The sequence below is a fragment of the Crinia signifera genome, chromosome 1 (assembly GCF_055691185.1).
Source record: "Crinia signifera chromosome 1, ASM5569118v1, whole genome shotgun sequence".
Lineage (NCBI taxonomy): Eukaryota > Metazoa > Chordata > Amphibia > Anura > Myobatrachidae > Crinia > Crinia signifera.
In genome coordinates, this window is record NC_139217.1 from 477,813,174 (window position 1) to 477,825,411 (window position 12,238).

The 12,238-nt window shown below is 50.4% G+C and overlaps 2 protein-coding genes across 2 annotated transcripts; both read left to right on the plus strand.

Annotated features, from left to right (window-relative positions):
- Positions 1-960: 960 nt before the first annotated feature.
- On the plus strand, positions 961-7,333 carry LOC146019941 (resistin-like). The gene is made up of 3 exons (XM_083152622.1): positions 961-1,057; positions 3,681-3,758; positions 7,200-7,333. The coding sequence occupies exons 1-3, from the start codon at positions 961-963 to the stop codon at positions 7,331-7,333; spliced, it is 309 nt and encodes a 102-aa protein (XP_083008748.1).
- A 1,305-nt stretch (positions 7,334-8,638) lies between these two features.
- Positions 8,639-9,799, plus strand: LOC146024668 (leucine zipper transcription factor-like protein 1). Its single transcript, XM_083155466.1, has one exon. The coding sequence runs from the start codon at positions 8,787-8,789 to the stop codon at positions 9,666-9,668; it is 882 nt and encodes a 293-aa protein (XP_083011592.1). The 5' UTR covers positions 8,639-8,786; the 3' UTR covers positions 9,669-9,799.
- Positions 9,800-12,238: the final 2,439 nt, after the last annotated feature.

The window sequence follows — 12,238 nt, forward strand, 5'->3', positions numbered from 1 at the left end:
CCTGGTCCGATACTCCGGATACCTCACCACCATCGGATCCATATCGGTGCAAGTAGTTCTGTTTCACCTTATCAGTGACTGTCATTTACCATTCCATCGGTTCACAAACTGCTTGTACCATCTCCATTTAATAAACCTGTTGTATTTTACCTGCTGCCTGATTCTTCCTCTGGGTGCACTGTCGTGCTCATATGCACAAGGGTCTCCTACAGCCTGCCCGGTTCCAATACCGATCTAGACCCCCACCAGAGGTCTTTGTCTCGTTGACTCAGACCCCTGGTGTGACACCTATACTCAAACAATCAGTAACCATATTTGTCATCTCCATCATTGGCCATGAGCCTCTTACAGTATGTTGATTGAGTTCTCACTACTTATATCCAAGCTGTAATGTGTATTGAACTGTGACGCTCTTTATTTGTACTATATTTTTGTTATTTATTCAATGTTATGCCAAGTTGTGTCTCCCTGTATTGTTCCTTTGTACGGCGCTGCCAAACACTTGTGGCGCCTTATAAATACAATTATAATAATACACAGGGTATATTTAGGCACACAGGTGGAGTAAGTACAGGGAGGGGAACATCAGGCGCTAAGGAGGATTAAATTATCACAACGCCCTGTTGCCTTTCTCTCCACCGATACTATGAGATGCTTATAGACTATCGTGTGATAATTATACATTCTAATATTTTAGCATTAATTAAGATCAGAATAGAAATGCAATTTACATGGTATTAAAAGATGTTGCAATAATATCATTCATTGATGTAATATCAGGCGGAGCAGCCTCGGAATCTGTATATAAAGGTTTCCTGGAGGATGGAGATTAGCCGGTTCCTGCTTAAGATAGGTGAGAACAATCACTGATCCGGGCGGTAGGTACATCCATTGGGCAGAAGAGCTGACTCTTCTCTTCTCTCCATGATCCTCTGCAGGTCTGATATCTGTGGTTGGAGGATGAAGCTCTATGTGTCTATCATCTTGCTGCTGGTACCGGTACTGGTCAGTGGGCACGAAAGGCCCTGCAGCCTCGATGGTGCCATAAAGTCCATAGGTAAGAGACAAATGTCCCATCACCGTTCTTCTCCTCATCACTTCCGTACTATGTTGCCCAATTGGTTGGTTGGAGGGATGAAGGGATTGAAACGATTGCTTATTGAATGAAGTGTTAATTTGTTGGGTGAACGTAAAGGTGCCCACATCCAGATAGATTTGTAAACCATGGGTCAAATGTAATAGGGTGAGAGTGTCAGAAAGTGAGAGATTTTGGGAGAGTTTTCCCATGATTTTTAAAGCAGCAATCGCTTACACTGCAAAACCAGGTTGCTTTTGCCATGTAATTGATTGCTGCTTTAAAAAACATGGGAAAACTCTCCCAAAATCTCTCACTTTCTGAAACTCTCACCCTATTACACCCTATTACATTTGGTCCCATATGTCATATTCAACCAATTGGAACGACCTATAATTCAAACCTGTCTGTTTGTGGGCATGATCACGATCCAGTGCGCACACCCACTGGTCATTCATCAGCATGCAGAAAGGTAAGGACACAGTGTGCATGATTTAGCACATATCGTTCCGTGTGTAGGCATAATTAACCATGTGCCAATGATGTGTCAATGATTTACAGTTCTTAAATGACCCATCTAACAAAATGATAGTTTACATAATCATTCTGTGTGGCGGCATGATATCTTTTGGCCAGGAATGTTCTGGATTTAAAGGGAAATTGTGTTACAGATTGGATTGTTCACAAAATCTATCTGTGTGTGGGCATATCAAGGAATGAAGCGATAATTGGTTGGGTGAATGTAAGGGATGAAGCGTTACTTGGCTGGGTGAGCGTAAGGGATGAAGTGTTAATTGGTTGGTTGAATGTATGGGATGAAGCGTTAATTTGTTGTGTGAATGTAAGAGATGAACGAATCTGAAGTGTATGATCAGCATATGTACCATGTGCTATTCCAGACATGTATAAATGCTCAGTAACATACGTACAGAACATAGACTATATGTGCCCCACTAGTACAAACAAGCTACTACAGTATCCAGTGGCGCACGCAAGGGGGGTTTCTGAGTACCCAGAAACCCTCCAGGAGTCTATGGGCCCTAGTCTGAAAGCTGAGGGTCCCCTCTTTCCATGGGTACAATAATTTTAAAAATTGGCCCTTGGGAACCGGAAATGTCTGACTTCAAAGCAGTGGTCCCATCCAAGTCTGCTAATTGCTCTTCCCAGTCAGATGTTTCAGGTTCTTTCTAGCTTAGAGTTTTTCTGAGGATATATTCCAAAAGCTGGGAATCTCCTCCTTTAAAAGACACTAGTAGCTTGTCCCAGAACCAGATATATCAGCCTTCCAGCAGCTGGTTACTGCTCCAGCTCCACACACCTGGTATGTAGTTTTATATACTCATTGGCAGATTGCTCTGCCTCCTGAACTCTGATCCCCTAGTCCCCAATACCATTTGGTAGGTGGGATTCTCTAGTGTTTAATTCCATGAAAAGCTAAGAAATCTAGTTCCGGGAACTGGAGATATCTGCAGTCAAGCAAGCTGTCCACCCACAAGAAAATTATGAATAATAAGCCCACTCCACTATACACCCCTCCTCTGCATATTAAACATCCTCTACCACCCTGGAAGTTATGTATCAGGGCCATAGGCGTGCGCAGCCCATTTTATTAGGGGGTGCACCGTCAAAGGGGTGTGTCTAGCGCCACCTAATGGGCGTGTCTAGCATTGCCCATTGGGTATGTCTAACACTGCTAATCATGCATGTTTACCGTCACCTATTGGTACTCGCTAAAATATAAAATGTCTCTCAGCCAGAACGTAATCTCCGGCCTATTCCAGTTTTAATCTTCTTATTACTCTGTATAACAGTACATGCATATAAAGTATATGGACTATGCAGGTGTGTAGCGATATGACAACGGTCTAGTACAATTAACAATGCAAAACTCACAATTGATTGATGGGCACTAATTGTAATGGAGTACAGGTCTAAAAAGCAAAAGACTTTGGTAAAAGGTATTGCTGGTATTGCTAGCGGCAGGGAGTTGTTCATAAGGGTGGGCACAGCATTTGGGTGTGCCTGTGCACCCCTAACACTCAATGTGCGCACACCTATGATCAGGGCCCCTTCATTCAGTCAAATGACCCCTTCTCCCTCCTCATCTCCCACCATCTGTGCAGTAAAGGGGTAATTAGTGGAAATTACTGATTCAGGCCCTACATGCTGAGCGGTTGATATAATACCCCCTACCACCTGCAGGACATCAAAGCTTCCTCCACCCCTACCGCTGGAGGATCGATGGGGGCCCCAATACATTGTTTTTTAGTGTGTGTGTGTGTGTGTGTGTGTGTGTGTGTGTATATATATAGATTTTTTTATTATTATTATTATTATTATTATTATTATTATTATTATTTATATACATTTGGTCTATCTATAATACTTTAACTGACCCGGCATATACTGGGTCACCTGTGTCCATCTCCGTGCTTTGCTCCGCCCCTCTGGAAACCCCCTTCTGAAAATCCTGCGTTTGCTCCTGATAACCATGCTCCTATGACCAAGCTGTGGTGGCACAGATGGTACCAGGATAATATGGATGATGGTCATTACACCAGATGAGTTTTCCTTGGATTTGATGTCACTGCATTTCTTATTTCAGTGTCTGATTACTGCGGAGCTCAGACATTTGGCTGTCAGTATGTTACTGAGCGATCAGCAGATGCCAGATGCCCATCAGGTAAGACACGGTTCTACCCATAGGAGGGGTGACTCCAATATGATTTACCTCTCAGGAAGGCGCCCATCATTCTCACCCAGAATCGTCTATATTCTAAAGATCACATTTCTCCTGGGGACATTTCTCTCTAATTTACCAGTCCAGTCTCACATGTACTATCAATATGTACTATATATATTTATACAGGGCACCAGACCATGCACTGTAGTATGTTGTCTGCAGCCTGTGTCATTTATATAGGCTGGCAAAACCTCTGGTGGGATAGGACACCAGGGAGGTATAGAGACCAGGGAGGTATGGAGGCAAGGGCATAGGACACCAGGGAGGTAGATCAGGGGATAGGACAACAGAGATGTTTGGAGACCAGGGAGGTATTGAGACCAGGGTACAGGACACCAGGGAGGTATGGAGACCAGGGGATAGGACACCAGGGAGGTAAGGATACCAGGGAGGTATGGAGACTGTGGGATAGGGCACCAGGGATGTAGATCAGGGGATAGGACACCAGGGAGGTATGGAGATCAGGGGATAGGACACCAGGGAGGTATGGAGATCAGGGGATAGGACACCAGGGAGGTATGGAGACCAGGGGATAGGGCACCAGGGATGTAGATCAGGGGATAGGACACCAGGGAGGTATGGAGACCAGAGAGGTATGGAGGCAAGGGGAGAAGACACCAGGGAGGTAGATAAGGGGATAGGACAACAGGGATGTTTGGAGACCAGGGAGGTATGGAGACCAGGGTATAGGACACCAGGGAGGTATGGAGACCAGGGAATAAGACACCAGGGAGGTAGATCAGGGGATAGGACAGCAGGGATGTTTGGAGACCAGGGAGGTATGGAGACCAGGGTATAGGACACCAGGGAGGTATGGAGACCAGGGAATAAGACACCAGGGAGGTAGATCAGGGGATAGGACAACAGGTATGTTTGGAGACCAGGGAGGTATGGAGACCAGGGTATCGGACACCAGGGAGGTATGGAGACCAGAGAGGTATGGAGGCAAGGGGAGAAGACACCAGGGAGGTAGATAAGGGGATAGGACAGCAGGGATGTTTGGAGACCAGGGAGGTATGGAGACCAGGGAATAAGACACCAGGGAGGTAGATCAGGGGATAGGACAACAGGGATGTAGATCAGGGGATAGGACACCAGGGAGGTAAGGGGACCAGGGAGGTATGGAGACCAGGGTATAGGACACCAGGGTGGTATAGAGACCAGGGGATAGGGCACCAGGGATGTAGATCAGGGGATAGGACACCAGGGAGGTAAGGGGACCAGGGAGGTATGGAGACCAGGGTATAGGACACCAGGGAGGTATGGAGACCAGGGTATAGGACACCAGGGTGGTATAGAGACTGTGGGATAGGGCACCAGGGATGTAGACTAAGGGATAGGGCACCAGGGAGGTAGATCAGGGGATAGGACAACAGGGATGTTTGGAGACCAGGGAGGTATGGAGACCAGGGTATCGGACACCAGGGAGGTATGGAGACCAGGGGATAGGGCACCAGGGATGTAGATCAGGGGATAGGACACCAGGGAGGTAAGGGGACCAGGGAGGTATGGAGACCAGGGGATAGGGCACCAGGGAGGTAGATCAGGGGATAGGACACCAGGGATGTTTGGAGACCAGGGAGGTATGGAGACCAGGGGATAGGGCACCAGGGGGGTATGGAGACCAGGGGATAGGACACCAGGGGGGTATGGAGACCAGGGTATAGGACACCAGGGTGGTATAGAGACTGTGGGATAGGGCACCAGGGATGTAGACTAAGGGATAGGGCACCAGGGAGGTAGATCAGGGGATAGGACAACAGGGATGTTTGGAGACCAGGGAGGTATGGAGACCAGGGGATAGGGCACCAGGGCAGTAGATCAGGGGATAGGAAACCATTATTTATTTATTTATTTATTTATTTATTAACAGTTTCTTATATAGCACATACAGCGCTTATATAGCGCACACATATTCTGCAGCGCTTTACAGAGAATATTTCAACATTCGCATCGGTGCCTGCCCTAAAGGAGCTTACAATCTATATTCCCTACCACATGTACATGCACACACAGAAATTTTAGGGTTCATTTTGTTGGAAGCCAATAAACCTACCAGTATATTTTTGGATTGTGGGAGGAAACCGAAGTACCCGGAGGAAACCCACGCAAGCACGGGGAGAATATACAAACTCTGCATACCAGGGAGGTAGATCAGGGAATAAGACACCAGGGAGGTAGATCAGGGGACAGGACACCAGGGAGGTATGGAGACAAGGAGATAGGATACCAGGGAGGTATGGAGACAAGGAGATAGGACACCAGGGAGGTATGGAGACAAGGTGATAAGACACCAGGGAGGTAGATCAGGGAATAGGACACCATGGAGGTATGGAGATCAGGGGATAGGACACCAGGGAGGTATGGAGATCGGGGGATAGTACACCAGGGAGGTATGGAGACAAGGAGATAGGACACCAGGGAGGTAGATCAGGGGATAGTACACCAGGGAGGTATGGAGACAATGGGATAGGACACGAGGGAGGTTTGGAGATCTAAAATACCAGGAAGGTATGAAGGTAGAGGATGACCAGGGAGTTATGGAAACCAAGGGATAGAGCATCAAGGAGTTATGGAGACTAGGGGATATGACACCAGGGAGGTATGGAGACCAGGGGATTGGACACCAGGGAGGTATGGAGATCAGGGGATAGGTCATCAGGGAGGTATGGGTATCAGGGGTTAGGTCTCCAGGGAGGTATGGAGATCGGGGGATAGGTCACCAGGGAGGAATGGAGATCAGGGATAGGACACCAGGGAGGAATGGAGATCGGGGATAGGACACCAGGGAGGTATGGAGATCAGGGGATAGGACACCAGGGAAGTATGGAGATCGGGGGATAGGTCACCAGGGAGGTATGGAGATCAGGGGATAGGTCACCAGGGAGGTATGGGTATCAGGGGTTAGGTCACCAGGGAGGTATGGGTATCAGGGGTTAGGTCATCAGGGAGGTATGGGTATCAGGGGATAGGTCACCAGGGAGGTATGGAGATCGGGGGATAGGACACCAGGGAGGAATGGAGATCGGGGGATAGGTCACCAGGGAGGTATGGAGATCGGGGGATAGGTCACCAGGGAGGAACGGAGATCGGGGGATAGGACACCAGGGAGTAGATGTAGAATATACTCTTTCTGGTCAGGCAGATACCGAGAGAAGAAGAACATGAAGGTGGAGGACTCTACCTATAATCTATAGGGAGACGGGTGCACGCCATAGAGGGGGCATTGTGTTCTGAGCTTTATGTTCCATAGATATGTAAATATGTATGGGATACCTCATGGTTGCCTACCCTCCCAGAAATCGTGTCCCCCTCTCGGCCCAGGGCTGCAGCCCAAAGGTAGGCATGGGATACCTGACTATTCTGAGTTTCTCGCTGCAGGTCATGTCGTTACGGGTTGTTCCTGTGGCCAAGGATGTGGATCATGGAACGTGGTAGATGGGACCAAATGTCACTGTCAGTGCGCTAACATGGACTGGACCACGGCGGTCTGCTGCAAGAGTACATTCCCGTAACTGCGAATATCGTAGGAAGTGCTGGATCCATCCGTAGTCCTCATTTACATGGAGAATATATAGCAAACATGTAACTCGCTTATAACGAATAATAAATATGAAACCCGTATCTAGCACTCAGTCTGTTTATTCCTAAGGGGACCTGTAATCTTCTGGTGCTGCCACCAGTGTGAGGAACACTCAGAACTAAGGTGCCATTAACATACCCTCCAACTGTACCGAATTTGCCGGTACAGTACCGTTTTTTAACAGTCTGTACCGGCAAATCCAGTATGTACCGAATGTACCGATTTTTCAATCACAGCGGGTGCGCCGTGAAATCATTCCTGGAGCTCCCGGGCCCCGCTCCGGCGTGTGCTGCTTGGTCCGCCGGCTCTCCCCCTCCCATTCCCATGAGTGCATTGCGGGCCGGGCCGTGCGTCATGACGTCACGCGCCGGCACCGCGCACTCAGAGTCAGGGGAAAGGCGGCAGGCCGTCTCTGCCCTCACTGTTTGTCTGGACGCCAATCTCTGTGGGGGAGAGGGGTGCGGTGGGCAGCTGAGCCGCGGCACGCATGAGGGGGTATACATCCCACAGATCCGACTTCACAGCGGACCGTCCAAAGCCTCAGCCGGTGCCAAACATCGCCTACAGCGCAGAGCAAGTAGGTGGCCCTGCTCAGCAGGCTGCACTTTGAAAATCACTCCAGTCTTGTCTATCCAGGCCTGCAGCTCATGTCACATGTGGTTTGGTGGGCTGCTGGCATATTAAATAAGTATACTTATTTAATATGCCAGCAGCCCACCAAACCACGTGACATGAGCTGCATCAGGTGCTGTGCCAGGGGGCAGGGTGGCTGGGGACATGACCACGCCCACTTTTACTCAAGGACACACCCACTTTACCCATGGCCAGGCCCCTTCCTAAATGTGTACCGATTTCTGCCCTTCAAATGTTGGAGGGTATGCATTAATCATCATCATCATCACCACCACCCCAGCAGAGTTCTATACTGAATCTAGTACAGGGGCTGTGATACTAGCAGCCACCACTAGGTGTCACCCTGTGTAGCATCGCTTCCTCCTGTATGAATAGCTGTTTGTGCCTAGATCCACTTCAGTTCCTGACAAGGATATGACGTCAGGTGAGGGCGGAACTTGTTACACGCCCTCACAGCGCTTTTTATTTAGCCGCTACGAGGGTAGAGACCGGTTGCCTAGCAGCGAGCCTGCGTCCCGTACGCGCACCGTCACCAGAACAGGTCTGACGTACACGTAGCCACGCCCCGTACACATCGTCCGCCAGTTGGTTACCAATAGGATCGCAGCCTCTGTCACGCTGTCTGCCAATAGGAGCTAAGCCCAACCCCTCCACCGCGTTCCGCCCGCTGCCAGCCAATGGGGAGGCCCGTCTCCTCGCCGCGGTGACGCGCCCGTTGCCATGGTGCCGCGGCCAGGCAGTTACAGAAGAAGATGGCGGAGCTGAACGAGCAGCACCGGGCCCAGCTCCTCAGCTACGTGCGCTTCGCCCAGGCCAAGCGGCTGCTGCGGCTGAAGAGTGTGGCGTCCTGCTTCCAGGACGTGCGGGAGAGCCGGCTGCTGGAGGCCACGTACACGCAGGAGGAGGTGGCGGAGCTTCTGTCCGGGCTGCAGGAGCTGGTGCTGGGGGAGCTGGAGCTGGAACTGATGAACGCCTCCCACAGCAGCGCCCTGCTCCTGCAGCAGCTCTTCTCCCAGGCCCAGCACTGGCACCTGCGCCTCAACACCGACATCTCCGAGCTGGAGAACCGGGAGCTGCTGGAGCAGGTGGCTGAACTGGAGCGCAGCACCGAGCCGGGGCCCTCAGTCCGTGGCCCCCAGACCAGACTGGCCCCCCTGAGTGAGGGTGGCGCCTCCCAGCTGCTGCAAGCTGAGATCGGGCGGCTCCAGGAGGAGAATGAGCGGCTCCGCGCCCGGCTCCGCACCCTGGAGGGTCAGGCCACCGCTGCCCTGGATGACAAGCGCAGTGCGGAACATGCCCTTGCAGAGCTGCGCCGCCTCGCGCTGGAGCAGAAGAGCCCTCCGGCCGCACCCGAGGGCATGCATCTGGAGGACACGGTGGCCCAGCTCCAGCAGGACTTCCAGAAGACGCTGGGTGACCAGGCAACCAGCCAAAGGAACCTGGAGGAGAACCTGACCAGCACCAAGCACCAACTTCTTCGCGTCCAGGAAGAGCTGGCCATGGCCGAGAAGGAGCTGGAGCGGAAGTTCCAGGAGACCAGCGCCTACCGCAACATGAAGGACATCCTGACCCGCAAGAACCAGCAGATGAAGGACTTGCGCACCCGGCTTTCCAAGTACGAGCCGGAGGACTGAGATGCGGCCTCCAACCCAGGGGCAGATGGTTGGCTCTGGGTGGGAGGAGGCCTCTGCCATGGTGACTTCTACACAGGTGGTTCCCTCCTATAACCAGACTGTTATATCAATAAAAAATCTTTCCTGTTGTATCCCAGTAGTAATTGCATTCTTTCCCCCTCTCCTGTATGTGCCTATGGCAGATGTGCGCTTCCAGCTGATGTCCCGGTACATCCCCAGAGATACCCGTAGTGTTCCCTGCGTGTTTCTAGTCATTGCAGTATCCTTACTCCTACCTCTGGTGTCTTACTCTGGAATACCTCAGTGTACTACACGGACCTCTCTATACCTCCCGTCCTCCCAGCACTGTCCTGTATGTGACTACAGCAGATGTGCACCTATAGCTGATGTCCCGGTACATCCCCAGAGATACCTGTAGTGTTCCCTGCGTTTTACTAGTCATTGCAGTATCCTTACTCCTACCTCTGGTGTCTTACTCTGGAATACCTCACTGTACTACACCGACCTCTCTATACCTCCCGTCCTCCCAGCACTGTCCTGTATGTGACTACAGCAGATGTGCACCTATAGCTGATGTCCCGGTGCATCCCCAGAGATACCTGTAGTGTTCCCTGTGTGTTACTGGTCATTGCAGTATCCTTACTCCTACCTCTGGTGTCTTACTCTGGAATACCTCAGTGTACTACACGGACCTCTCTATACCTCCCGTCCTCCCAGCACTGTCCTGTATGTGACTACAGCAGATGTGCACCTATAGCTGATGTCCCGGTACATCCCCAGAGATACCCGTAGTGTTCCCTGTGTGTTACTGGTCATTGCAGTATCCTTACTCCTACCTCTGGTGTCTTACTCTGGAATACCTCAGTGTACTACACCGACCTCTCTATACCTCCCGTCCTCCCAGCACTGTCCTGTATGTGACTACAGCAGATGTGCACCTATAGCTGATGTCCCGGTACATCCCCAGAGATACCTGTAGTGTTTCCTGCGTGTTACTAGTCATTGCAGTATCCTTACTCCTACCTCTGGTGTCTTACTCTGGAATACCTCAGTGTACTACACGGACCTCTCTATACCTCCCGTCCTTCCAGCACTGTCCTGTATGTGACTACAGCAGATGTGCACCTATAGCTGATGTCCCGGTACATCCCCAGAGATACCTGTAGTGTTTCCTGTGTGTTACTGGTCATTGCAGTATCCTTACTCCTACCTCTGGTGTCTTACTCTGGAATATCTCAGTGTACTACACAGACCTCTCTATACCTCCCGTCCTCCCAGCACTGTCCTGTATGTGACTACAGCAGATGTGCACCTATAGCTAATGTCCCGATACATCCCCAGAGATACCTGTAGTGTTCCCTGTGTGTTACTGGTCATTGCATTATCCTTACTCCTACCTCTGGTGTCTTACTCTAGAATACCTCACTGTACTACACCGACCTCTCTATACCTCCCGTCCTCCCAGCACTGTCCTGTATGTGACTACAGCAGATGTGCACCTATAGCTAATGTCCCGGTACATCCCCAGAGATACCTGTAGTGTTCCCTGTGTGTTACTGGTCATTGCATTATCCTTACTCCTACCTCTGGTGTCTTACTCTGGAATACCTCACTGTACTACACTGACCTCTCTATACCTCCCATCCTCCCAGCACTGTCCTGTATGTGCCTACAGCAGATGTGCACCTATAGCTAATGTCCCGGTACATCCCTAGAGATACCTGTAGTGTTCCCTGTGTGTTACTGGTCATTGCATTATCCTTACTCCTACCTCTGGTGTCTTATTTTGGAATACCTCACAGTACTACACGGACCTCTCTATACCTCCCGTCCTCCCAGCACTGTCCTGTATGTGACTACAGCAGATGTGCACCTATAGCTAATGTCCTGGTACATCCCCAGAGATACCCGTAGTGTTCCCTGTATGTTACTGGTCATTGCAGTATCCTTACTCCTACCTCTGGTGTCTTACTCTGGAATACCTCACTGTACTACACGGACCTCTCTATACCTCCCGTCCTCCCAGCACTGTCCTGTATGTGACGGCAGATGTGCACCTATAGCTGATGTCCCGGTACATCCCCAGAGATACCCGTAGTGTTCCCTGTGTGTTACTGGTCATTGCAGTATCCTTACTCCTACCTCTGGTGTCTTACTCTGTACTACACGGACCTCTCTATACCTCCCGTCCTCCCAGCACTGTCCTGTATGTGACTACAGCAGATGTGCACCTATAGCTGATGTCCCGGTACATCCCCAGAGATACCTGTAGTGTTTCCTGTGTGTTTACTGGTCATTGCAGTATCCTTACTCCTACCTCTGGTGTCTTACTCTGGAATACCTCACTGTACTACACGGACCTCCTCTATACCTCCCGTCCTCCCAGCACTGTCCTGTATGTGACTACAGCAGATGTGCACCTATAGCTAATGTCCCGGTACATCCCCAGAGATACCCGTAGTGTTCCCTGCGTGTTACTAGTCATTGCAGTATCCTTACTCCTACCTCTGGTGTCTTACTCTGTACTACACGGACCTCTCTATACCTCCCGTCCTCCCAGCACTGTCCTG

Coding starts and splice junctions, on each gene's coding strand:
- LOC146024668 (XM_083155466.1), top strand. CDS start 8,787: ATGGCGGAGCTGAACGAGCAGCACCGGGCCCAGCTCCTCAGCTACGTG.
- LOC146019941 (XM_083152622.1), top strand. CDS start 961: ATGAAGCTCTATGTGTCTATCATCTTGCTGCTGGTACCGGTACTGGTC. Junction 1,058..3,680: donor TGGTGCCATAAAGTCCATAG/GTAAGAGACAAA, acceptor TTCTTATTTCAG/TGTCTGATTACTGCGGAGCT. Junction 3,759..7,199: donor AGATGCCAGATGCCCATCAG/GTAAGACACGGT, acceptor TTCTCGCTGCAG/GTCATGTCGTTACGGGTTGT.